Here is a 27,996-nt window from a genome sequence, read left to right as displayed (position 1 = left end):
TCACCAGAGCAAGTGCATTTATTATGAAAATAAGTGATTGTGAAATGTCTCTGGACTTGCAGATATGTGGCAAAGGCATTGCAGTGCAGTTCAGTGCAGACACATGGCTCTGCGGTGGCAGAGACCAGCCCCAGGTAAGAGGTATGGCCAATGTGCTCAGCTCCGCAAACCTCCTGGTCCTTAGTCACCAGAACAAGGCAGGCCTTCACCCTGAGGCCCCCACGTGTGGTCCCCGCAGGCAGCCAGCTTTTCCCGGCAAGCCAGAGCACACCCACTGGCAGGCTATGCGGGGCCATCATGTGGGCCTGGAGGGCCTGGCCTGACTGTGCCCGCCTTGGTCTTGGCCCAGCTGGAGGGCCACACTCCTTCCCAGGAGCACATGCCCCCCTAGAGGTTCCCTCTGACCTGGTATGGGCCCCGATCTCGAGGGATCTCTAACCCCCACGGGAGGTGCCCGGGCACAGCAGCCCCGGCCACAGGGCTCACTGGCAGCACTCAGCCACATGCATGAAGAGCTCCTCGCCTTGCTCATCGCCGAAGCACTGCAGACAGTGAGGGCACTGAAGGTCCCCCTGCCCTCTCCGGGTTGTTCCAGGACACCTGCCCTCGGTGGGCGAGTCCAGCCCCTGAGATCCAGTCCCAGTCCTCCGGCCACTAGGTGCCATGAGCTCCAGAGCATCAGTCTCTAAGTACTTGGGGGTTCTGTTCCCTGTATGAATCCGGCAGGAGCCTGGTTCCCGGCGGTCCTGGGAAAAAGCCAAGGGTCCAGTTACATGGGCTGCACAGGAGACCAGAAAATCACATATTGGGTTCTAGCATTTGAGATATTTCTTCTGAGTGGAGTGTGCACCCCTCACCCTGCTTCCTGGAGTAACCCAGAGCCCAAATATGGCCATGCTCCATGAAGAACCAGAGCGACCACATGGACACTCCTGCGCTCTCGTGAAGGGAACCACACCTCTGGGGCAGAAGGCCTGAGTGGCCCATCGGCCCTGGACACCAGCCCCCGATACCTCAGTGGAGAGGGAGTGGCAGAGCTTACAGTGGGAAGCTGGGCAAGCCATATCCCAGCCACCCACCACACCTTCTCTGCAGGGCCCGGGATACTGAGTACTTGGAGCCCCCAAAGACAGGGGTGCCTCAGACAGTGGCCTGCAGCACTCGTCACTCTCATTCAGGAACTTCGTTCCAGTTGGCTCTGCTGCTTCGACTTCACATCTGAATTAGGATTTTCCACTGTGGGGCTAAGGCTCACTGCCTGCACCCTCACTACTGCTCCAGGTCACCCAGGGGCTGAGCAACAGCACATGCTCCCCAGTGCTCGAGGGGCCACGGAGGCCACTTAGTGCACACAGCCGGTCCCCACCAGACCTGGAGCCAAGTTCTGGTCACTCCTATCGGCCCTGAGTTGTTGGGAGGCTGCCAAGGACCACAGCATTAGTGACCTTTCAACTCAAGAGCAACATGTTTCCAGCCAGAAACCCCACAGGCAAAGCCAAGTCACAGGAAGACCACCCCCACCCAGCTGGAGGGTGCTCCAGGGGACCGGGCCATGTGCACTAAGTGGCCTCCATGGCCCCCTGAGCACTGGGGAGCATGTGCTGTTGCTCAGTCCCTGGGTGACCCAGGGCAGGAGTGAAGGTGTGGGCAGTGAACCGTAGCCCCAGTGCAGAAAAATCCTAATGCTTGGGTTGAGGGTCCTCCAGTGTGCATCCCTCAACCAAACCCCACAGTCCTAGGGCCTTAGGAGAAGCAGGAATTTCCAATGGCGGCCAAGAAGGCTGCTGGGGCTGGTGAGGTCCTCCTGCCTCTCTCCGGGGGCCTGCAGATGTGGAGGGGACACAGACATCATCCACGGTCCCCACCCACTTCACCCGCAAGTAGAAACAGCTGCCTTTGTGTGGGCACACTGCTATGGACTGGTCCAAGAGCGTGCAAGCACGTCCTCCATGGCTCCCTGTACCTTCCTGCCGTAGGGAAGCAGAATCCACCAATGAACCCTAGCAGCCATAACACAGGACAGTGTCGACAACTAACACTGCCCACAAGCCAACCAGAAGGGGCAGCTCCAAGGTCTGCTCAGCACCCCTGCTCCACCAGCTGCCTTGATCCCCAGAGGTGCCACTACTGTCCAGTCTGTGTCCAGATGGAAGTTCTTTGAGGGGCCCAGGGTTCACTCTGGGGCCAGAGGTATGTTGGGTACTGGCAGAGGGGCTGAAGAAACCAAGCTTTCCTGGGGTTTCCGCAGAGCACTGAGCAGGTCTGGACGCCAAGGGGAAGAGGCGGTGGGTGCCATGCGTCCCACAGTGAGAGACTGTCAATTCTGATGCCTGCCAGGCCTGTCTAAGTGGGGTGGAGGGCCCACTGGCCCACAAGGCCCAACTCCATGCACGAGGCCCCTGCGCCATGAGCTGGGGGACATCACTGGACACCTGGGGCCTCAGCATCCACATCTGTGGAATGGGCTAACCAGGGTCCCCACCTCACAGCCACACAGAGGGCAGGACAGGCCCATAGACACAGCTACCTCTGCCACCACACCACCATGCCAGCTTTCCACACAGTGCAACGGAGGTCCTCCACCACCACGTCCCAACACCTGGCAGGACGGCTCGGGCCCACACGGGGAAGTAAGGAGTCTGGGGCCATGACAAGTGTCTCAGGCTAGCACTCGAAATTCATGGAAAGAGAAGTGAGAGAAACACTGAGCCTAAATGAGGAGAAAAGCCTTCGGGCCCTACCTGTGTCCAAGATGCCTGTTGCCGCAAGGAAGCCACCTGTTCCTCGAGCTCCTGAATCCTGCCCTGGGCCCGTTCCCGGTCTGCCCTTTCTGAGGTGAAATCATCCTTGTACGCGAGAATCTGAAAGGAGGCCAGACGCTCCACAGTTACGGTGCTGAACCATTTCAGCTCAGGAAGGAGAAAGTCCCCACCCACCCCTGCTGCCACTTGCCATGCGACTGACCGCCAGTGCCCCCTGCAGGCAGACGCCCCCCTATGGCCACCTGGAGCCCTGAGCGGCTACCTGCTGCTCCAGCATCTGCACCCGCTCCAGTGCCGCATCACGGGCCCCCCTAACGGCCGCCAGCTCCCGCCGCCCATCTGCACAGGCGCGTATCCTCTCCTCCAGCTGCCTGTTGAGCCTGGAAATCTCCTTCCTCATCAGCTCAGGGCAGGAGGTCTTCTCGGGCTCTGGGGGGGCCTGCAGCCCCTGAAGCTGAACGTGGAGCCCCCTCACGTACTCGTCCCTGCTGGCATCGTAGCGCTGCCACTTCGCATTGAGGTCTTCCACCTGAGGAGACAGAGCCACAGAGCTGTACAAGGCAGCCGAGACCAGGAAGCTCTGTTAGCAACAATTAGCTAATGAGTTCTTTCTGTAAACAGATGTTGCCTCACTTTGCTCAGATGTTCAGAAGGGACTCTGACCACCAGACGCACCAAGGCACGGTGCTGACGTCCACGAGCAACTGTCTTAAACAGACATGGACTCAGTAAATGCTCCTGCCTTAAAAGCTGCATTTGATAGAAATGTTTGCACCTCCTTTCTTGATCTACAAGTTAACCGGTGGGGGGACAGAGTGACAGCATGTTCTCTGCACCTTTAGACAAAAAGGTCAGGTCTCTGGGGACTGTGTCAGCCCAGGTAGCCCGAGGGAGACACCAGCCCTGAGCACCACCAATGGTGGGATAAGTGAAACAGGACAGACACTCACATGAATCAGCTTCTGTCTTAACAGGCGGTTTTCTTCCTGTAACTTCTCAATAATGGCCTGGACAGAGGCAGCACCACCTGTGCACTCTGGCTGCAGAAGGAAGGGACAGGGGAAGATGCCGTGTTGCTGAACATGACACACACAGCAAGAGGGGAGGAAGCTGGACCTGGAGACGGAGGCCACAGATGGTGCAGGTGTGCATTTGGGAGAGGAGTAGAGTAGAGATGCGAGAAGGTGGGGTGGGGGTTGGGGGGCTTGCTCAGGCCTCGCCCAGACCCCACCACCAACCGGACAGCCTGGTGTACGGTCTCCCATGGCCTCAGATTCTCCATCATCACAGGAGTCGGAGCACAGGCACTTTGTCCCACGATGGAACAGAGGACATGCTGGCCTCGGGCCACCTGGCGCAGGCCTTGGCCAGGAACCAGGCTCACTCCTCCAAGCACACCACACCATCGCCTCTGCAGAGTCAGGGTCGACCTCAGGGGTTCCACATGCAGCAATTCGACCCACACCATGTTCACACCAAAAGCCACATCCCTAACCAACTCTGACAGTGGTGGGCAGACCTAAGCAAAAAGTCTCGAGAAGTCCATCTGAATCCGAGAAATTCGGTGCATTTAACAGAACAAGGGGCTGTATGCTGGTGACATTGCTTTTGAGAATTCCCCATGAATGATAGAGGAAGTGTGTGTCCTCACCAAGCAGGACGGGAAGCCCCAGGTGACTCAGCAGAGTCCCAGGGTGGGAAGTTACACTGGTTTAGGGGCTGCACTGGCCTCACTGCAGCCCCAGGCCAACCATCCTGTGTAGCTACTTCCAGGTCCCCACAAGGAAATGACACAGTGACTCAAAGTCGAATGAGCGTGCCCGCTTCCTCCCAGACAGCACTTGTCTTTTGGCTTCTGAAATACACGAGTGTTCTGAGGTTCCCTTTTCATGGAATCCCCCCAACAGGGATGGGTGGTTCTCAAACGAAGGTTCTCCCCACACAGGCTCTCAGTGAAGATGCTGCTAAGGAGCTAGGCAGCCTATCCCCTCTAGAACATCACAGAGTGTGTTTTCACATGAATGTGGTGGCAGCCCCAGAGAGCCACCTAGAAAGGACCCTGCTTTGCACACCCCCAGCCAGCTATGCAGGAGGACCAGGGCACAGCCAGTGCTGCTCCACTCAGACATGTGGATCTACAGAAGGTCAGCACCCGCTGCCCTTTGTGGCAGGCTAGGGCCTGGCTCCTGTGCATGAGGCACGAAGAGGGGCTGCCTTCCCTGCTGTGCAGTCTGCTCACCTGGCTGATGCTCAAGCACTGACATTTGCTCAGACCAGGCCTGCACTGGCTCTGCCCTCTTGTCCTCAGCTCAGTGAGGCTGATGAGGCCACAGTGCACGCAGCGTCCAGGAGGGAGGGGCTGGTGAGACAGGCTGCCCTGCTTTCCTATCACATACATACTGCATGTTCCATCATTCTAGAAGAAACCCCTGGATAGGTGGGCTTTGCCACAAGAGCTGGGTCTCAATACTGGGAAGAAGTGGGCTCTGGGCGCCCCGATTCCCGTGGCTGCTGAGGGATTCTGCAGCCCCCAAGCAGTGTCTCCCTGCAGAGGCCTTCACCACCATCTACACACACATGTACAGGGCCTACCTCAGGACTCTTCCCCCTCAGGTTCCCCTGAGCACGCTGTTGTTCATCCAGACACTTGGCCAGATGCTGGCACATGTGGGCGGTGGCAGCCAGAGTCCTCCTCAGCTGATGGGTCTCATCAGCCAAGGAGCGGCACAGAATGTCACTGGCAGCCCGGGCACGTTCCTTCTCCACCACGCTCCTCCGCAGCAGTGCAACTTCCTTCTCTCGCTCGTGCTCCGGCTGGTTCATCAGCTGCTGTGTCTCCTTCTCTTTTTCTTTTAGTTGCTCAGAAAGTCTCTCAATTTCCTAAGAGGAAGATTTTAAAGCACATTTATTAAAAGAAGCAAGGTCAGAAAAATGTTCACAAAAAGAAAAATTGGCATGGACATGCCATCACTAGATGACAGTCATGATTCAGAGGTCAGCTTCTGAAATGTAATTAACTGGAGTTTTCAACCTCAAATGGTCTTTCTGAAAGTTCAATCTAAAATTCTGTTTTCACAAGTAAGTGCACAATTTTAGATAGTACATCAACAAACTTAGTAAAAGTGTGGCACATCCATACGCTTCTTTATAAGGAAGCTAGAACCCACAGTGGGCGAGCCCCATGAAGTCTGTGTGTCCTGCCCCCTGGCACTTGGAATGTGACTTTATGTAGAAACAGGGTCCCTGCAGATGTAACCGTTTCAGAGGAAGCCATTCTGGATGGGAAGAGGCCCTGATCCAGTGACTCTCGTGCTTAGAAGACGAAGGAAATGTGGACAGATACAAGGCAGTGCGATGACATTGGCCACAGATGCAGAGGTGAGCTGCAGACTGCGGGAGCCAGGAAGCTGGAAGAGGCAGAGAAAGAGCCAGAGCCCTGCCCACACCTTCAGCTCAGGCTCTGCCTCTGGGAGTGCGGAAGACTACAAGGCTGATGAACCAAGCCCTGTTGATGATGCTTTGTCACAGCAGCAATAGGAAATGAATGCACCCAACCACGGTCACCTCTTTAAAAAAAGTTCTTAAAATTACAGTCTGCTTTCTGTCTGGCCTTAATTTTTGCTTTTCTGTTCACAGGACCCTGCAATGCCTGCAGCAAGAGGAGGAGGGCAGGGCAAAGAAAGCAGCCTGCAGGTGGGAAGGCAGCATCAGGTGGGGGAAAAGGGCAGGAGAGGAGAGGCCAGGCTTCCAGGAGAACATGCAGGCAAGCGGGGGGCCCCGGCCACAAGCATGAGGAGGGACAGATGCCAGGACCCTCAGCAGGAGGAGAGGCTGGGCCATGTTACCAGAGGGCCCCTGGATGAGTCTTCTCTAACATGTGTTAGACAAAAACAAAAACCATGCATGATTATAACAAATTCAGGGAATTCTGTGAAAATCTAAATCCCTCTTTTCCCACTTACCCTCCACCCTGAGTGCCACTTTCCAGAGGCAGCTCATCACCACGTGGGCACTTATCTTTCCAGGATGTGCACAAGCATCCACAACAGCAGCCTTCACACACAGATAGGGCCTGCATCGGCATGCTCTTCACCATGCTGTCCTCCCCCACCCCCACCCCCCAAACCCCCATACTACCTCTGTTTGCCCCTTTCTTTCCCCACCCAGCCTGGAAGCACACAGCACATTCCAGGTCTGTGGAGCAGCCTCCAACACACAAACATGTGGCTGGTGCACACACCTTCACAGGAGACATGCCCCAGAGTCACACGCTAGGCCATCTTAAGACTGGATTAAGAAATAAGTGGTGGAACTCGGGGACATGGCCAGACACGGTGTCACACTGTGCACCTGGCGAGGAGCCCAAAACGGAGATTGTTGCCTAACGTGTTCCCTCACCCATGTTCCCTCATCCCCCCGCAGATGTCCGCAATTCAGGGCACCTCTGCTGCACAGCTTGTGATGGCCATTCCTCTGACTTGTCCGCCTCAGGACCACTCTCTGACGTCACCCTTGAGTAGAGTGCAAGCAAGCCTTTCTGGACTGAAGGAGGAGGAGGCCCCTCCCTGAAAGCTGCCTCATCAGCATCGGTACCTCCTCCCAACAGAGGGCCCTTCAGCTCCAGGCTGGTGCCACAGGACTTGGAGGGGCGGGGCCTGGGGGCCGAGTCCACATAGCTGAGAACCAACCATGTGGCCTCCTTAACATAAAACTCAATAGACAAAAAAAAAAAAAAATCAATAGACAAGAAAAGTCCAAATCTGAGGGTAAACTCAGACCATTCCTGTGGCCTTGAGCCTAGAAACACAAAACTAGGCCTCATTATTAGCCTGGAATTTTTCTTTAAAAACTGACCACTTTTTAACAGGTCTCACAAGCTGAGCCTTCTCTGTGTTCTTATTGTCTGGACAGTACTTACTGCAGGAGCCTCGCCCTCTAATGTGTCGGCCCCCTGGCCCAGCCTCAGTTTCCCTCTGCCTACATGACAGCTTTGGTCTTGCTTTGTTGCCCCTGTGGAAGGAAGTCCTGAGGGCAGTGACCTTTCTTTGCCGTGCTCCTTGATCTCAGACTGCTCCCCTCACAGCAGGCCCAGAAGTGTGTGCAGAGTGAACAGATGGTGCATAAAGAGGTATGCCCTGAGATGCCATTTCCATTAAAATGTCAAATTACTCAAATTAGCACGATGGAGAAATGTCTCTATCCTTGTTCGTATCTAATACTGAAGTTTATTCAGGGTAATTGCATCTCAATGTGTGAAACAGACAACACATATACAAATATATGTAACAGGACTACAGTTGGGAGTCCTATAAACAATACCCATAGAGGCTGGTCTCCGGGGGATCATTAGCATGCCATGCAGCGTGCCAGCCATGCAGTTTCTACACATCCTACGAGCCAGCTTCTGCCGTCTCTCCCACTCTACAAGTAGGCCAACCGAGGCTCATGGGATCGGTAGCCATTGGAGTGACGGGTAAAGAGGCCACCACAGCCTCAATGTCCTCCTGGAGTCGGAAGGGCTTCAGGCGAGACCTGAATTCTAAGCATCCTTCCTCCCTGGTCATGGAGACAGTGGGAGAAACAAGCAGCCGTACAAACAGTGGGGCACATGTCCCCCAGCTCAGGGGGCTCATGGAGCTTCCCAAGGGCATGCTCCATCTCCACACTCTGGCCCAGGGCACCAGGCCCAGTCCCATGTGAATACCCAGTAACTGTCTAGGAGTAAGACTGGGCATGAAAAGAGTCAGGATCCGGACTCTCTTCTCAGCCTGCTCACGATACAGACACAGAAAAACCACAGACACGTGGCTGACTGCAGGGGTGAGGTTAGTTCTGAAGGACTCACCAGCCTTACTTTTGTCTTCAAAACCAGCTTTCAGGGATGCCTGGGGGGCTCAGTCAAGTGTCTGCCTTCCATTTAGGTCATGATCTCAGGCAGGGCCCTGAGATTGAGCCCTACTTTGGCTCCCTGCTCAGTGGGGAGTCTGCTTCTCCCTCTACCTCTGCCTCCACTTATACTAGCTCTTTCTTTCTCTCTGCCTCAAATAAATAAAATCTTTATTTATTTATTTATTTATTTATTTATTTATTTATTTATTTATGAGTTATGAGAGAGAGAGAGAGAGAGAGAGGCAGAGGGAGAAGCAGGCTCCATGCAGGGAGCCCGAAGTGGGACTCGATCTCGGGACTTGAGCATCACGCCCTGGGCCGAAGGCCGGCGCCAAACCACTGAGCCACCCAGGGGACCCCCTAAATAAAATCTTTAAAAAAGCTTTCAAACATCACTTTAGAAAGAACCTAGTTCACCTGGAGGCTTGCTGGGGATATTACCCTACTCTTCTTCATAGCTGGGAATCTCCCAGAGCTAGAAAAACAAAAGCAAAACCACTAGAGGGTGGTGCACTGCACAGCAGGGCAGCCCCCAAAAGCATCCTCCCACCAGCAGCATGAGGGGCCCCAGGTTTTTGGCACTCTTCTTGCTCTGAAGTTGGACAGAGAGGTACTGATCGATCTGGCCAAGGGCCCTGTGTAATCAGAAAAATACAGACCACCGCTGTCAGAGAGCAAGGCCTGTCCTAGAATCCCAGCTTTATACACGTACATTGCACAGGAATCAGCACATGGGCTAATGTCCCCCCCACGAGAGCCTTTTGCTGGAACCCACAATTTCATGGCTCCATTTCAAGATACAAAAGTAGGAAGAATTCTATAGTCTGTGGATCAGCCTTAAAAATAAAAGGCACAGCCTCCCGGCCCTCATCCCCGTCCGTATTAGTGTGTTCAGGCTGCCCTAACAAAGTCCACAACAGAAATTTACTCTCTCACAATTCTGGAAGCCAGAAGTCCAAAATCCAGGTATCAGTAGGGCCATGCTTCCTCCAGGGCAAGAAGGAAAGATCCTTCCTGTCTCTTCCAGCTTCTGGGGGTTGCCAGTAATCCTGTACTTGTAGATGCAGCACTTCAATCTCTGCCTCCATCTTCATGAGGCCTTCTGATAAGGACACCAACCATCAATCCACCCTAATCCAGAATGACATCATTTTAATGTCTTGCATCTAGTAAAGACCCTATTTCCAAAAAAGATCCCACTCATAGGGGGCGAGAGGGACATGCCCAACCCAGTGCAGTCCCCGTCTCTCTCTCCTTTCTGCACATCCGTAATAGGCGCCCATGTGCTGCTTGCAGCCCAGCCCCTGCTGTCCCTGTGACCCACCCTAAGAGGACCATAAGAGAACAAGAACACAGGAATTTTAGGAAAGGCCAGTTAACTGAGCCTTTACCATAAGTGCCAAACAGATGTACCCTGGGAAGCAGTGATAGGAGAGCAACATGTTTCCTCCCCTCTGGAAGAGCATAGTGGAAGAGCAAGGCAAACAAAGGACAGAAGCTAATGCAGCTTGGAGGATTCTGGGAAGATGGTGGAACAGGAAGCACCAGGACTCTATCTCCCACCTGAAAAACAGCTGCACTGACGGAATCCATCTGATGTCACTGTTCTGTAAACCGGAATTCTACCGAAGGATTGCAACTTCCAGGGGAGGACTTGGCCATTCAGCTGAGCTTACTTTCAACCCCTTTCACCCCAGCCCATCCCCCACACCCAGCCACCCACCTGTGTTTCTGCAGCAACTAGCACACATCTTGCAGGAGCCAGGGTGGGCCAAAAAGAAACTGTCCTCCAAACACTGGAAATTTGTGCTCTGATCATTGATTGTTCCTTCCTATCACAAAGGTGCAGACGCAGAGAAAGGAAGCCACTTTGCTCCCCTATGGTTGCAAAGACCCTCTCCAGCTGAAGCAACCTGGACATTCAAAGGGAGGGAGCCCGTTCCCCCCACTCCACTTCATTGTTCTCTTTTCCAACCCTCAGGAACCAGACACTAAAGACAAGGACATTCAGGCCTGTTGACATACAGACAGACATACATAAAAATACACACACACACAAAATAAAGACAAGGACATTCAGAAGCAACTGCATATAAAGAAGAAATTATAAAGTGCCCACATTTGACCAGGAAGAGGCACAGGCTCAGAAGAGACCTGAGCAAACCTCGAGATATCCCTCAGGTTGATCCTTGGCACAGAGACAGCCTATAACAATCAAAGAAAAAGCATAAAACCTTCAGGAAGGGGGAGAATCTGATTTCTAGACATAAAACATTAGATCCAAATGTCCAATTCTTAACAAAAAAATCACAAGGCATCCAAAGACAGGAAAATATGGCCTATTTAAAGGGAAAAAAAGTTAAATAAATAAATAAAAATAAAGGAAAAAAGTTAAACAGAATTATCCCTTTAAAAGACCTGATGGGACACATAGATCAATGGAACAGAAGAGAGAACCCAGAAGTGGACCCTGAAATGTATGGCCATCTAATATTCGATAAAGGAGGAAAGACTATCCATTGGAAGAAAGACAGTCTCTTCAATAAATGGTGCTGGGAAAATTGGACATCCACATGCAGAAGAATGAAACTGGACCACTCTCTTTCACCATACACAAAGATAAACTCAAAATGGATGAGAGAGGGATCCCTGGGTGGCGCAGTGGTTTAGCGCCTGTCTTTGGCCCAGGGCGCGATCCTGGAGACCCGGGATCGAATCCCACATCGGGCTCCCGGTGCATGGAGCCTGCTTCTCCCTCTGCCTGTGTCTCTGCCTCTCTCTCTCTCTCTCTGTGACTATCATAAATTAAAAAAAAAAAAAAATGGATGAGAGATCTAAATGTGAGACAAGAGTCCATCAAAATCATAGAAGAGAACACAGGCAACACCCTTTTTGAACTCGGCCACAGTAACTTCTTGCAAGATACCTCCACAAAGGCAAAAGAAACAAAAGCAAAAACGAACTATTGGGACTTCATCAAGATAAGAAGCTTTTGCACAGCAAAGGATACAGTCAACAAAACTAAAAGACAACCTACAGAATGGGAGAAGATATTTGCAAATGACATATCAGATAAAGGGCTAGTTTCCAAAATCTATAAAGAACTTATTAAACTCAACACCAAAGAAACAAACAATCCAATCATGAAATGGGCAAAAGACATGAAGAGAAATCTCACAGAGGAAGACATGGACATGGCCAACATGCACATGAGAAAATGCTCTGCATCACTTGCCATCAGGGAAATACAAATCAAAACCACAATGAGATACCACCTCACACCAGTGAGAATGGGGAAAATTAACAAGGCAGGAAACAACAAATGTTGGAGAGGATGCGGAGAAAAGGGAACCCTCTTACACTGTTGGTGGGAATGTGAACTGGTGCAGCCACTCTGGAAAACTGTGTGGAGGTTCCTCAAAGAGTTAAAAATAGACCTGCCCTACGACCCAGCAATTGCACTGTTGGGGATTTACCCCAAAGATTCAGATGCAATGAAACATCGGGACACCTGCACCCCGATGTTTCTATCAGCAATGGCCACAATAGCCAAACTGTGGAAGGAGCCTTGGTGTCCATCGAAAGATGAATGGATAAAGAAGATGTGGTTTATGTATACAATGGAATATTACTCAGCAATTAGAAACGACAAATACCCACCATTTGCTTCGACGTGGATGGAACTGGAGGGTATTATGCTGAGTGAAGTAAGTCAATCGGAGAAGGACAAACAGTGTATGTTCTCATTCATTTGGGGAATATGAATAATAGTGAAAGGGAATATAAAGGAAGGGAAAAGAAATGTTGGGAAATATCAGGAAGGGAGACAGAACATAAAGACTCCTAACTCAGGGAAACGAACTAGGGGTGGTGGAAGGGGAGGAGGGCGGGTGTTGGAGGGGAATGGGTGACGGGCACTGAGGTGGACACTTGACGGGATGAGCACTGGGTGTTTTTCTGTATGTTGGTAAATTGAACACCAATAAAAATTAATTAAAAAAAAAATAAAAGACCTGATGCGGTGGCCCAGGTGGCTCAGCAATTAAGCGCTGCCTTCAGCCCAGGGCGTGACCCTGGAGACCCGGGATCCAGTCCCACGTCAGGCTTCCTGCATGGAGCCTGCTTCTCCCTCTGCCTGTGTCTCTGCCTCTCTCTCTCTCTCTCTGTGTCTCTATGAATAAATAAATTTTTTAAATCTTTAAAAAAATAAAAATAAATAAAAGACCTGATGGCAGGCCGTCTCGACAAAGACTTTAAAACAACCATCTTAAAAATGCTCAGAAAATGAAAAGATGTGGAAAAGGTTAAGAAAGCACTATATAAACAAAACGGAAATATGAATAAAGAGACTTTTTTTTAAAAAAGATTTAATTTATTTATTCATGAGAGAGAGACAGAGAGAGAGAGGCAGAGACACAGGCAGAAGGAGAAGCAGGCTCCATGCAGGGAGCCTGATACAGGACTCGATCCCGGGACTCCAGGATCATGCCCTGAGCTGAAGGCAGATGCTCAACCACTGAGCCACCCAGGTGTCCCTAAAGAGACTTTTAAAACCTAAAAAGAAACCAGAAGAGGAACGTGATCCCAGGGTCCTGGGATCAAGTCCCACATCAGGCTCCCCACAGGGAGACTGCTTCTCCCTCTATGTCTCTGCCTCTCTCTCTCTCTCTCTCATGAATAAATAAATGAAATCTTAAACAAACAAACAAACAAACATAAAAACTCCCAACAAACAAAAGTCCAGGATCAGATGGCTTCACAGGTGAATTCTACTAAACATTTAAAGAAGAGTTAGGGAACACTAGGGTGATTCAGTCAGTTAAGCATCTGACTCTTGATTTCAGCTCAGGTCAGGATCTCAGGGTTGTGAGATCAAGCCCTGTATCAGACTCTGTACTATACCTACTTAAGATTCTTTCTTTCGGGCAGCCCTGGTGGCGCAGTGGTTTAGCGCCACCTGCAGCCTAGGGTGTGATCTGGGGACCCTGGATTGAGTCCTGTGTTGGGCTCCCAGCATGGAGCCTGCTTCTGCCTCTGTCCCTCTCTCTTTCTCTCTCTGTTTCTATGAATAAATAAATAAAATCTTTAAAAAAAAAAAAGATTCTTTCTCTCTCTCAATAATAAATAAAATTTATTTTTTTAAAGATTTATTTATTTATTTATGATGGGGGGGGGGGCAGAGACACAGGCAGAGGGAGAAGCAGGCTCCATGCCGGGAGCCCGACGCGGGACTCGATCCCAGGACTCCAGGATCGCGCCCTGGGCCAAAGGCAGGCGCCAAACTGCTGAGCCACCCAGGGATCCCCATAAATAAAATTTAAAAAGAAGACTTAGTACCTCTCCATCTCAAACTATTCCAAAGAACAGAAGAGGAAGAAAAGCTTCTAAATTCATTCTATGAGGCCAGCATGCCCCAGATACCAAAACCAGATAAAGACACTACAAAAAAAAAAAAAAAAAAAAAAAAGGAAAACTATAGATAAATGTCTCTGATGAACATACACGCAAAAATCCTTAACAAACTTTTTTTTTCCTTAACAAACTTTAGTAAACTAAATCCAACAATAAATTTTTTAAAAAATCTTTTACCCTGAGCAAGTAGGATTTACCCCAGGGATCTAAGGGTGGTTTAATATTCACAAATCAATCAATGTGATACATATTAACAAGAGAAAGAATAAAAACCATATGATCATATTGATAGATGCAGAAAAAGCATCTGACAAAGTACAAAATTCCATTCATGATAAAAACTCTCAACAAAATAGGTTTAAAGAGAACACACCTCAACATAGTAAAGGCCATATATGAAAAACCCACTCTAATATCATATTCAAGTGAAAAACAGAGATTTTCCTCTAAGATCCAGAACAAGTTAAAGATGTCTACTCTCACCACTTTTATTCAACATAGTACTGGAAATCCTAGCAATAGCAATCAGGCAAGAAAAAGAAATAAAAAGCATCCAAATTGATAAGGAAGGAAAAAAAGTAATCATTTATGTCCATGTGTGATTCCACAATTTGAAGGGCAAGAACTGGACCTTGATCATCTTTGCATTCCCCTAGGGTAGTGCTTAAAAGAATATGTAGTTGACATTTTATAAGGTAATGAAGGTAGTCACAATGCCCCCAATTTAACTTTACAGCCACTTCCTATGTTATTCTCTATACTCTTCACTCTAATTCTACTGGATTAACACTGCTCCAAAGCCCGGTACAACAACCATGACACTATACATGCTTGTGAAATGAATATACTAGACTCAATATTAGGAGAAATGGAAAAACATAACCCACGATGCCTGCACATACACACTCCATTCCATACAGAAGATGCTCAATAGGGTAGCCTGTGTGGCTCAGCGGTTTGAGCGCCTGCCTTCCACCCAGGGCGTGATCCTGGAGTCCCAGGATCGAGTCCCACGTCAGACTCCCTGTATGGAGCCTACTCCTCCCTCTGCCTGTGTCTCTGCCTCTCTCTCTGTGTGTGTCTATCATGAATAAATAAATAAAATCTTAAAAAAAAGAAGATGCTCAATAAATAAACACTTAAGTAGCAATGGTAGGTGATATTCACATCTTCTGAGTACCAACTAGGTGCAAAGGATTATGCTAGGTTTTCATATATGTTAAATCACATGTTCCTCACAATACAAAACTCATAATGTACTATATAACTGTTTTATACATTTTCCATAAAGGCAATTGATTATTTCTACAATCTCTATTTTCTCAACTAGTATATAAGCTTCTTTTTTTTAAAAGATTTTATTTGGATGCCTGGGTGGCTCAGATGGTTGGGCATCTGCCTTTGGCTCAGGTCATGATCCAGGGGTCCTGGGATCGAGCTGGGCTCCTCCTTGTTCAGCACTGGGTCTCCTTCTCCCCCTACCCCTTCCCCCTGCTCTTGCTCTCTCTCTCTCAAATAAAGTATTTTAAAAAATGATTTTCTTTCTTTCTTTATTTGAAAGAGAGAGCACATGACCAGGGGTTGGGGGTGGGGGAGTGGCAGAGGTAAAGGGAGAAGTAGGCAGGCTCCTTGCTCAACAGGGGGCTCATGGGGCTCTATCCCAGGACCCCAAGATCATGCCTGAGCTGAAGGCAGACACTAAAGTGACAAGCCGTTCAAGCACCCAGTATATAAGCTTCATAAAAGGTAGGAATCTGCCTTTCTTGATCCTTTCTGCACTTCCAGGACCTATCAAAACATCTGGCACAGAGTAGGCATTCAACAAATACCTAATGCATGAATGAATAAATAGACAAATATTCCTATGATCTAGGTCTTGTTATTTTAGTTTTACTGATAAGAAAATCAGAATATTAAGTGACTTCCCCAAAGTAACATAGCTAGAAAGCATCAGAATCAGATTTAAAGTATACTGTTTTTTAATACTTAATGTAACAATTGCTCCTCATTGATGCACAATAATGAGGAAGTATTATAACCCAGAATACTTCTACAAATCCCTTGGGAACCTCCTAAAAGGAAACTTTAGCAAGCTTCATCAGTTTCTTAAAGACCGTGAAAAGGTGATGCTCATAACTAAGGTTATCCCTGGCTCCCAGTTTGCTGCAATGGACTGTTTACAACAGCCTTCTCAGCTCCCCCTTTCTTCTTTTTTTTTTTTTTAATTTTTATTTATTTATGATAGTCACACACACAGAGAGAAGGAGAGAGAGAGGCAGAGACACAGGCAGAGGGAGAAGCAGGCTCCATGCACCGGGAGCCTGACGTGGGATTCGATCCCGGGTCTCCAGGATCGCGCCCTGGGCCAAAGGCAGGCGCCAAACCGCTGCGCCACTCAGGGATCCCCCCCCTTTCTTCTATAAAAAAGCATTCCTCTTGTTTATTGTCTGGACTTGCCTATGGTTTTGCTGTAGTTTGCATGAACTGCAAATCTCTACTATCCGGAATAAACCCATTTTTGCTGGTAAAATAACAGTTTATTTTTAGGTTTAACATTACCCAAAGTGATCTATAGATTCAATGCAATTCCTATCAAAATCCAGATGATTTGCTTTTTGCAGAAATAGAAAAACTCATCCTATATAGAATATAGAATCTCAAGGCACCCCAAATACCCAGAACAATCTTAAAAGAAGAAAAAAGGAACAAAGCAAGATTTGTACTACCTGAATTCAAAACTGATTACAAAGCTACAGTAACCAAAACAGTGTGATACTGGCATAAAAACAGACATTTACACAAAGGGAATGGAAGAGTGAGCCCAGGAACAAACCCTTGCATATAGGTCAAATGGTTGTTGACAAGGGCTCTAAGACCATCTAACAGGAGAAGGATAATTTTTTCAACAAATGGTGCTAGGAAAACGGGACATCCACATGCAGAAGAATAAAGATGGACTCTTTTTAAACATCATATAAAACAATTAACTCAAAATGGGTCAAACACTTAAATGTAAGACTTAAAACTACAAAACTCTTATAGGAAACATGGCAGAAGCTTCACAATATTGAATTTGGCAGTAATTTCTTAGGTATGACACTAGGGCATAGGAAACAAAAGAATTTCTCTGTAGCATGTGACATTGTTTGACAGCATATTACCCACAGTAGAACTTCTCTCAAACTTGGAGTCAGTCCTCTCAAATCCGGCCACTTTGTCAACCAAGTTTATGCAATATTCTCGATCCTTGTCGTTTCAACAATCCTCACAGCCTCATCATCAGAAGTAGACTCCATCTCAAAAAGTCACCTTCCTTGCTCCTCCATAAGAAGCACTTCCTCATCTGTTCAAGTGTTATCCTGAGATGGCAGCATTTCCGTCCCCCCTCTGGGCTCCACTTCTAGTTCTCCTGCTGTTCCCAACAAATCTGCAGTGGCTTCCTCCATGAGCACTGGAACCCACTTCTTCCAAACTCCTGTTAGTATTGATATTGATCCATGGGAATATTTTCTTAGTGGCATCTAGAATGGTGAATCTTTCCAGAAGATTCTCAATGTACTCTGCCCAGATCTAGCAGAGGAATCACCATCTAGGACATCTAGAGCCTTGTGAAATGTGTTCCCCAAAATGACTCCTTGCTCTGTGGGCTGCAGTATGGTGTTAATAGGTGTGAAAACAACACTAATCTCTCTGTACATCATCAGAGCTCTTGGGTGACCAGGTACAATGTCAATGAGCAGTTAGTATTTCGAAAGGAATCTTTTTTTTTTTTTTCCTGAGCAGTAGGTCTCAATAGTGGGCTTAGGATATTTGGTAAACCATGTCGGAAACACATATGCTGTGCTCCAGCCTGTGTTATTCCATTTGTAGAGCACAGGCCGAGGAGAGGGAGCCCAATTCTTAAGGGCCCTAAGAATCTTCAGGATAGTAAGTGAGCACTGGCTTCAACTTAAAGTCACCAGCTGCATTAGCCCCTAACAAGGGAGTCAGCCTGTCCCTTGAACCTTTGCAACCTGGCGCTGAGGAACTCCTCTCTAGCTAGGAAGTGCTACTAGATGGCAACTTCTCCCCCAAATAAGGCTGTTGTATCTACACTGAGAATCTATTGTCAGGAACCACCTTCACGAATGATTCTAGCTGGATCTTCTGCAGGACTCGCTGCAGCTTCTCCATCAGCACTTGCTGCTTCACCTGGCACTTCTTTCCTTAAGCCTCAGGAACCCACCTCTGCTAGCTTCAGACTTTTCTTCTGCAGCTTCCTCATCTCCCTCAGCCTTCATGGAACTGAAGAGAGTCAGGGTCTTGCTCTGGATTAGGCTTTGGCTTAAGGGAACACTGGGGCTGGTTCGATCTTCTATCCAGACCACTAAAATTTCCTCCCTATCAGCAATTAGGCCATTTTGCTTTTCTTATCGTTCATGTGTTGGCAGGAGTAGCGCTCTTAATTTCCTTCAAGAACTTTTCCTTGGCATTTGCAACTTGGCCATTTGGCACAAGAGGCCTACTTTCGGCATCTCTCAGCTTTAGACATCCCCTCCTCACTAAGCTTAATCATTTCTAGCTTTTGATTTCAAGTGAGGTATGTGTGACTCTTCCTTTCACTTGAGCACTTAAAGGCCATTACAGGGTTATTAATTGGCCTAATTTCCATATCATTGTGTCTCAGGGATGAGGGAAGAGAGGGAAAGATAGATGGGGGAATGGCTGGTCAGTGGAACAGTCAGAACACACACACACAAAAAAAAAGAACACACACATATTAAGTGTGCTGTCTTTTATGGGCACACTTCATGGTACCCTAAAACAAGTACAATAGTAACATCAAAGATCACTGAACACACATCATATAACAAACAATAATAAAAATAATGAAAATTTTTGAAATATGAGAATTACCAAACTATGACACAGAGACATGAAGTGAGCAAATGCTGTTAGAAAAATGAGGCCAGGGATCCCTGGGTGGCGCAGCGGTTTGGCGCCTGCCTTTGGCCCAGGGCACGATCCTGGAGACCCGGGATCGAATCCCACGTCGGGCTCCCGGTGCATGGAGCCTGCTTCTCCCTCTGCCTATGTCTCTGCTTCTCTCTCTGTGTGTGACTATCATAAATAAATTTAAAAATTTTTAAAAAATGAGGCCAGTAGACTTACTTGATGCAAGGTTGTTACAAACTTACTTTCTTTCTTTCATTCTTTCTTTCTTTTTCTTTCCTTTTTTTAATAATCTCTACACTCAATGCAGGGCTCACAACTCTGAAATCAAGAGTCACATGCTCCACCTACTGAGCCAGGCAGGTGCCCTGTCACAAACTTTCAATTTATAAAAAGCATAAGAGCCGAGCAGCACAATAAAATGAGGTATGCCTGTAGAGTATTCTTAAAACTCCACAACAACAATATAACCAATTCAAAAATGGGCAAAGGACTTGATATTTCCTTTTTTTTTTTTTTTAAGATTTTACTTATTTATGATAGTCACACAGACAGAGAGAGAGAGAGAGGCAGAGACACAGACAGAGGGAGAAGCAGGCTCCATACAGGGAGCCCGACGTGAGATTCAATCCCGGGTCTCCAGGATCGCGCCCTGGGCCAAAGGCAGGTGCTAAACTGCTGCGCCACCCAGGGATCCCAGGACTTGATATTTCCTAAGAAGATACACAAATTGCTGATAAGCACATGAAATGATGCTCAACATCACTAATCATTAGAAAACTGCAAATCAAAACTACAATCATTTTGTATTAAATCACCACATACTCATCAGGATGGCAACTGTAAAAAAAAAAAAAAAAGAAAAAAGAAAACATGGAAAATAACTAATGTTGGTGGGAACACGGAGAAAATGCATCCCTGTGCAATGCTGGTGGAAATCCAAAATGGTGTAGCCACTGTGGAAAAACAGCATAGTGGTTCCTCAAAAAATGATGCAGAATTGCCCTATGATCTACCAATTCCACTTGGCACATACCCAAAAGAACTGAAAGCAGGGTCTCAAAGGTATGTTTGTACACACATATCCAGAGCAACAGTGTTATTCATAATAGCTGAAACTTGAAAGCAACCCAGTGTCTATCAACAGATGAGTGGATAAGCAAAATGTGATATATATGTACAATGGAATATTATTCAGCCTTAAAAAGAAGGAAATTCTGGCACATGATACAACACAGATAAACCTGCAGAACATCATGCTGAGTGAAATAAGTCAGTCGCAAAAAGATAAATACTGTAGGATTCCACTTCTATGAGGTCCCTAGAGGAGTCAAGTCACAGGGACAGAAAGCATATTTGCCAAGGGTGGTGGCTGTGAGGGCAGGAAGATGGGGAGTTACAGTTTAAAGAGCATAGAGTTTCAGTTTACAAGAGCAAAAAAGGTATGGAGATAGACAGATGGTTAAAACCCAACCAACGACACAGCTAACACAGCCCACTGTAAAGGATGAATGCTGCTCCACTCCAGAGAAAGCACGGCAGAACAGGGAAAGGCAGGCCAGAAGGGAGAGGAAGCTGGTTGGCAGCACCAGGCAGGACCCATGAGGCCAGCACTCGGCTAGTAATGAAGTGGTGTTGAGCAGTTATGGGCCACAGAGTGAATTAATACCATTATCCCAAAGTCTTAATTGGAAGGCCTTTGGGTAAAGTTCCCCACATGGGCCTCGTGTTACAAACAAGGGAAGGTCTTGGGTCTTACTGTGGTGGTAGAGAACCAGAATCCTCAAGATTGATCTGGCCCCATCACGTGCTCTCTGTGCTCAGTCACAGATGCACAGGTCACGGGGCAGTCCCTGCACACCTGAGGACACAGCCTCCGCATCCTCTCTGGGACCCTCAGTCTCTACCAACCCAGAGTCCCTGCTCCTAATGTGCTGGCCGACTTGGCCACTGATGAGACCAATCTATTGATCAATTCTTCTCATTGTTTTCACTTTGCACAGTGTGAAATCTCTCCATTCCTCCACAGGTTCTGTGACAGACCCAGACAGGTGGAGGAGTGAGCCACAAACATTTAATCACATAAGATACCAGATTGTTAAAAATGCTACTTAAATAATTAAAAATCCTAAAACGAAACCTATATGTCACGGGTAGAGGACTACATAGATCTAGGACTATAGATCCACTTGTCTGGGTCCTGGTTAGAGGCTGTGGGGCCTCAGGATGCCAGGGCTGACCACCAACAGCCTCCACACTCCAAGTAGAGTCCTGCTACTTGCAGGTGTGTGTAAGCTGGTGGTGGGTATGATGCACTCTGGTCCCTGCTCTGCACTCATCTCTGGTGCCCACAACCAAGCAACTTCTGAATTTTCCTTCTGGGACACCTGGGTGGCTCAGTGGTTGAGCACCTGCCTTTGGCTCAGGGCGTGATCCTGGGGTCCCAGGATGGAGTCCCACATCAGGCTCCTTGCATGGAGCCTGTTTCTCCCTCCGCCTGTATCTCTGCCTCTCTCTGTCTCTCATGAATAAAAAAAATCTTTTTTAAAAAGTAAAAATAAATAAATTTTCCTTCTGAGCTGATGAGTTATGAACCACCTTCCCCAGAAGAGGGAGAGCACTTCAGTGAGGTAGACATCTAGCTTCTAGAAGCAACTAAAATGATGCAGATGAGAAAATACTTGCAACGTGACATGAAGATGTACAGACAACATGATCTCAAGCAAGCCCAGTATGTATATACCCTGTGTGTAAAGGAAAAACAGGGAGGACGTATGCCAATAAATTAACACTGGTTACCCCCACACTGTGGGATTTATAGTGGCTGTTATTTTATTCTTTATTCTTTCTGCTGTTTTTCAGATATTCAAAATTACTTTTATAGTAAAAAAAAAAAAAAAAAAAAAAAAAGGAGGGCATGTGTGCAAGTCTCTTTTTCACTCTAAAGTGTGGCTGTAGGGCCAAGCCTAGAAATGAAAATTGTCTTTTGCAGCTACTCCTTTTGCAGACCTAGTTTCTTTCCTGGGACAACCCAGATAATAGCTATGGCCCAAATGAGGCACTAGAGTCCACCCAAAGGTGTGCAGCAGCACTTCCCAATTGCTCTTAGGACAAACACTGACTCTTGCTCCCAGACTGGGCATCTATGGTACTTCACAAAGACAAACATAACACCAACAGCAGGGATGAAGAGGAGGGAAAGTGAGATTTAAGTCTGTTATCCAATACTCGCAGGCACCGCAGCCCCGTCATCACTCCCAGCAGAGGAGGACAGTTACTACTGAAAGACTCATTTACGACTGAGGCTGAATGTTGCCCCAAAACATAACCGGGGTTCACATGGCCCAGAACCCAGCATGAACACATACACACCAGGAGCCTATGCTTGTGTACTACACATACACAAAAACCCCGGAACCCAGTGTCTACACACACAACACAGAATTGAACACACACATACACAGAACCTTCCACATGCATGCAAAATCCACTAAGAACACAATACAGTCACAACCCTCACACCCAATGAGGGGGCAGACTTCTTAGAGCCCAAATACACACCCATCAGAATTCCACACAGGCAGATACCCCTCAGACCTAACACAGACAAACACCCCTAACAACTAACAAGGACACACATCCCTTACACCTACTAAGAATGACATTTTAGAACCCAAACGAGCACACATACCTCCCAGAATCCACCACAGGCACACAAACTTTGCTCTGAACCAACATGGGAGCTCCTCCTCAAAACCTAATACACAAAACTTCATAACCAATAACTCACCCCTCGTCCCAACACAAACAGAAAAACACCCTCAGAACCAACATGGACACACAACCTTCAGACCCAATACAGGCATACAGACCTCTCAGAACTCAACACGGAGCACACACCCTCTTCCAAATGAACATCTACTCACACCCCTCAATACACAACTTGGGCACAACAATTCCTCAAAATCCAACATGAGTGCATACCCCCCTCAGACACGACACAGGCACACACACCTCAAACCCTACATAGGCAAACACACGTCTCAGAACCCAAAATGAGGATGCACACACCTGAGACCCAACACAGGGGCACAAACACACCTCAAAATCAACAGCGGTACACAACCCTCATCCAATATGGGAGCACAGCTTTCATAACCAACATTCAACATACACACCCCAGACTCAACACAGACAGAACACTTCTCAGAAACCAACATGGACACACAACCCTCAGAACACAATACTGGCATACACAACCCTTAGAAAAAACATGGATATACAACCACTGGACCCAACACAGGCACAGCGCAGGAATATACATCCCTCAGAACCAACATAAACACACAAGCCTCTGACCCAGACAGGCACACAAACTCCTCAGTAGCCAACACAGGCAAACACACCTCACAAACCCACATGGGTGCAAACTCCTTGATGCCACCACAGACACACTACTCAGAACCAAAACAGACATCGTGGTACTCTCTGACCCAACATGGGTGTACACACCCCTCACAACAAACATGGGAGTATAACACTCTGAAGCCAACATGCATGCACAGACCTCAGAACTGACACAAACACCTCAGACCTAAAATGGACACACACACCACTGAGAAGCCACTGAGGTACACATCTCCTTCGGAACCCAACATAAACACAACCCCTTAGAACCTAGGCAGGCACATTATCTCTCAAGTCAACTCAGACACAAACCTGAAGAACCAACATGGGCAGATAACCCTTAGACCTGACACAGGTACACATGCCCCACAGAACCCAAGAGGCACACACACTCCTCAGAACCAACACAGACACACGACACTCTCAGCCAGCCAGGAAGCACATCCTTCAAAACCTGACACATGCACACACCCCTCAAAACCCAGGACGAGAGCACACTCCTCAGAATCAACACAAATACACATCCTTCATATGCAACATAGAGACACGTCAGAAACAACAAGCACAAAAAGAAGAAGAAGAAGAAGCAGCAGCAGCAGCAGCAAGGACAGGCAGCCCTTTAAAACCAAATGGAGGGATGCCTGGGTGGCTCAAAGGGTTAGCGTCTGCCTTCCGCTGAGGTCATGATCCCAGGGTTCCAGATCGAGTTCCATGTTGGGCTCCCTGCATGGAGCCTGCTTCTCCCACTGCCTGTGTCTCTGCCTCTCTCTCTCTGTGTCTCTCATGAATAAATAAGTTCTTTAAAAAATAAATAAAAATAAAACCAAATGGAACCCAACCCTCAGACCTAATATGGGAGCACACCCCTCAGAATCAACACAAACACGCACCCCTCAGACCCAAGAGAGGAGCTCACACCTCAGAGCCTAACATACACAAACACCCCTTTGACAAAATCCAGGCACATACCCCCTCAGAACCCAATGTGAGTATCATACGCCTTGACCCAACACAGGAACATACACCTTCAGACCAACAAGGACTCACAACCCTTAACATGAGCACGCCCCTCTGACCCAACACAGGATACACTCCTCAGAATCTAACACACTCACATACCCTCAGAATCAACAGGAACACACAACCTTCAGACCAAACCAAGCACACTAACTCCTCAAAACCCGACGGGGGCTTACACACCTCAGAACCAAAAGACGTACAACCCTTATGCTCAACACCGCTTCATATACACCCCTCAGAACCCGCAGAGTCACACAACAGGTAAGCCTGACACAACCTTCAAATATAAATGGGCACACAGTCCTTGACACAACCTGGAGCACACCCCTCAGAACATAACACACACACACACCAGCCTCAGAGCCAACCGGCACAAACACCCCTCATACACAACCACCCTTAGGTCCAATGGGACACAAATACCTCGAACCCAGAATGGGCACAAACGCACAGACGCAACACCGGAGCGCACCCTCACCTGAGGGCTGGCAACACCGCCCCCAAACCTTAGGCCCCGAAGCGCCACCAAGAATGCACAACCCTCACACCCGTCAGAAGCACGCTAGAGCGGAGTCCCGACGGAGTCCCGACGGGCAGGAGGAGCTGTCCCCCTCCCGCTCCTCCTCCGTCGCAAACCCGACAGGCAGCGGGACGGCATCGCCCAGGACGGCGGGCTTCTGTCCAAGGAGCCGCCCCTCCTTGTTCGGCGGCCTCACCTACTGCAATTCTCTGCTCCTCCCGAATAAACCTAGTTTTGCTGGGAAACGACTGGCAGCCTTAGCTTTAAGGTTAAGGCGTCCGCGTGCGTCCTCAGAACCGACAGGCTGACGCGAGAGCGCCCGGGGAGCTGCGCACCGGCACCGACAGCCCTCCGGGCCGGCCCACCGCCCTCGCTCTCGAGCCCGGGGCACCGCGTGCAGACCTCCCAGGGCCTCCCGGGGCTCGCCCCGTCAGTCCCCGCCGCTCGCCCCGGAAGCGCGCTCGCCCCCCGCGGCCGCACCTGGCGCAGCGCCGCCTCGCCGGCGCCGCCCTCCCGCTGCCGGAGCTGCTCCCGGAAGCGTGCCACCTGCTCCAGCAGCGCGTCCACGAGCGAGGGCGCCGCGTCCCCCTCGAGCGCGGCCAGGCGGGCGCGGAGGCGCTCTATGAGGGCATCCCGGGCGGCCAGCTGGTCCTGCAGGCGCCGCAGTCGCTGCCCGGCCTCGTGGTACAGGCCGCAGAGCGCCGCCGCCGCGCGCGCCGCCCCCTCCTGCCCCCCAGACCCGGCGCCCCCTGAGGCCATGGCCGTGGGCCTTGACCGCCGTTCGCGGGTGCCGCCAACTTCCGCGCCCAGGCTGGGCGGGCGCCGCACCTTCCCGGAACTTTTCCCGGCGCGCCCCGCCCACCGCCGAGAGCCCCGCCCCACACACAGCGACCGGCGTGGCCCCTGACCCGGGGAAAGGCCGTCCCAGACCCTTCGACAGCCCGGCCCCGCCCCCACCGCAGCCCGGCCCCGCCCCCACCGCAGCCCGGCCCCGCCCATGGCGACCGCGTGGCCCCGCCCCCTGCCGACAGCCCGGCCCCGCCCCCGGCGACCAAGGTGGCCCCTGAGGAACGGAAAGGCTGTCCCAGACCCTTCCACGGCCCGGCCCCGCCGCCTCGCAGCCCGGCCCCGCCCCGCCCCCTCGCAGCCCGGCCCCGCCCCTTCGCAGGCCCCAGCTTTGTGACCTGGTGGTCCTCCTCTGGGTGGCAGGCTTGTCCCAGCGGCCCGGTTCTCCTCCTCCTCCAACGTCGAAGTTTTCAAGGAGTCAGCGGAGAGGAGAAGCGAGGGTAAGCCGCCTCTATGCAGCCGCTGATAGGAGGGAAAGAAGGGAGTCAAGGGCGACCTCCAGTGCTGGACCCGTGCGCGGGTCACATCGGCGACCTGCAGGCCAGGCTGGCCTTGCCGAGCAACTTGAGCAGGGCAAGGTTCCAAGAGCGGAGCCCCGGGGGGTGCTCCCTCCCAGCTGCAGGGCAGTGGCGCGGAGCAGGGCGCTGCCCCGAGCCCGAGCCCGGCTCCAAGGTATTCTTAGAACAGAAGGCGGAGGGAACTGCCCTGCTCTACCCTCACCTTCCCATCTCTTTCCCTCCCACAACTGCCCAGACCAACCACCAGTGTGTTTCACTCTGTTTTGTTTTTCAGAATCTGCTTTCGCCCACGGTCACACCAAGCACAGCCGTGGCCTTTCAAAGGTCACCCTGCCCTGGTGTGTGCGCCTTCCCGTCTTCCACCTTGTCCCCCTCTGGTTTTCCCCTTTGTGCAGTCCACTGCCAAGGTTGGGCTGGGCCCAGGAAACACCCTGCAGGCTTGTAATCAAGTCTCATACAAGTGTATGAGCAAAGGCAGCTCAGGCTTCCTCCTCTGCAGAGGGAAGATCAGGGCCAGTACCCTCCCTCCTGGGTGGGGTTGTGGGGCCTAGAAGAGGAGGTGCACATGTCCTACACAGTGTAAGTCCACAATCCCTGGCCATGGCTATGGATGAACCGTTTTGTTTGGCTGAGGCAGTGGTAAAGACAGAAATGGCTCGGTCCCACAGCTGATTGAGGTGGGATGGTCCTCATTCTATTGCCATATATGTAGCTAGGGGCCAGTCACTTAAATGCCCTTGACCCTGGTTCTCAGCTGTGAAATGGGCATTCCAGTCTCTCATCCAACACTCTCAGGATCACATGTATTTTGGAAATCAGAATCTTTGTATTTGACATAGGTACCTGTCATGGGGGCAGCCAGCCTCCAGAAAGGATCTCAGGTCCTGGGATCCATCCAGTTCCAGTTATTTCACACCCTGATGCCATCATAACCAATAGGATGTCACAGAAAGGATGGAGTGTGATTTCTGCAGCAGAGTTGAAAGTCCTTATGGCTACTGCCTTGCCCTCTCTTGGATCACCAGCTCTGCAGGAAGCCACCCTCCATATCATGAAGACACTCAGGTACCCCTGTGGGTGGCAAGGAACTAGTGCTTTGTGCCAATAGACAGCGTCATCTTGCCCACTGTTGTCAGCGAGCTGCCTTGGAGCCCCACCCTCCAGCCCGCTCAAGCCTGTGGGCTGACATCTTAACTAAGCACCTGGCGCACCCCGGGCCAGAACCACCCAGCAAAGCTGCTTCCGAATCCCTGACCCATGGCAGCTGCATATATGACCAGTGTTTACCGTGAAGCTGTCAGCTAGCATTTGGGTAGTTTATTACACAGCACTAGAAAACTCCCACATAGTATGTTAGAGTGTGCGTGCTGAAGCATGCGACAGCTCCTCAAAACCAGATATATTAAAATCTCCTCAAAGACAAGATGACTGTTCAGACTGAGATAAATAAAGATGACCAAAACCTTACAGCTCTCAAGCGAATTTCTCACCAACTTTAAGAAAAATGTTTTGCGTTTCCAAGCTTTGGGGATCTTAAAATCACAAATGACGGATGGCAGACTTCCCAACAACACGTGCCTTACAGGATGTTGTGAGGATTTGGCAGGCTCACATACTTCATAGCATTGTTAACAGACTTAACGACATGCCTGTGCCTTCAACTAAAATCCAAGTAGTGAGTCAGGCACTG

At 49.6% G+C, this 27,996-nt stretch overlaps 1 protein-coding gene across 3 annotated transcripts; it reads right to left on the bottom strand.

Moving 5' to 3' along the window:
- TNIP2 (TNFAIP3 interacting protein 2) lies at positions 1–25,760 on the bottom strand. Of its 3 annotated transcripts, XM_025999056.2 has the most exons (7): positions 10,375–10,483; positions 9,580–9,782; positions 5,355–5,642; positions 3,713–3,802; positions 3,025–3,291; positions 2,742–2,861; positions 1–746 (listed from the first exon to the last, which is right to left on the bottom strand). In XM_025999056.2, exons 2-7 carry the CDS (start codon positions 9,631–9,633, stop codon positions 483–485), a joined length of 1,083 nt encoding a protein of 360 aa, XP_025854841.1. In that variant the 5' UTR covers positions 9,634–9,782; positions 10,375–10,483; the 3' UTR covers positions 1–482. The 3 variants fall into 3 exon arrangements, with proteins under 3 accessions (XP_025854841.1, XP_025854822.1, XP_025854832.1); XM_025999037.2 differs by lacking the exons at positions 9,580–9,782; positions 10,375–10,483 and adding an exon at positions 25,423–25,760; XM_025999047.2 differs by lacking the exons at positions 3,713–3,802; positions 9,580–9,782; positions 10,375–10,483 and adding an exon at positions 25,423–25,755.
- Positions 25,761–27,996: the final 2,236 nt, after the last annotated feature.

The sequence above is a fragment of the Vulpes vulpes genome, chromosome 14, assembly GCF_048418805.1.
Source record: "Vulpes vulpes isolate BD-2025 chromosome 14, VulVul3, whole genome shotgun sequence".
Lineage (NCBI taxonomy): Eukaryota > Metazoa > Chordata > Mammalia > Carnivora > Canidae > Vulpes > Vulpes vulpes.
Note: the sequence above shows the minus strand (reverse complement) of the source record. Positions and strands in the feature narration are given on the sequence as shown.

What these genes read in the sequence shown, in the direction of transcription:
- TNIP2 (XM_025999037.2), bottom strand. Translation starts at nt 25,701, where the DNA reads ATGGCCTCAGGGGGCGCCGGGTCTGGGGGGCAGGAGGGGGCGGCGCGC. An exon ending in GCGAGGCGGCGCTGCGCCAG is followed by an intron (nt 5,643 to 25,422) that starts GTGCGGCCGCGG and finishes TCTTCCTCTTAG; the next exon opens with GAAATTGAGAGACTTTCTGA. An exon ending in TGAGGGGGAAGAGTCCTGAG is followed by an intron (nt 3,803 to 5,354) that starts GTAGGCCCTGTA and finishes TTCCTTCTGCAG; the next exon opens with CCAGAGTGCACAGGTGGTGC.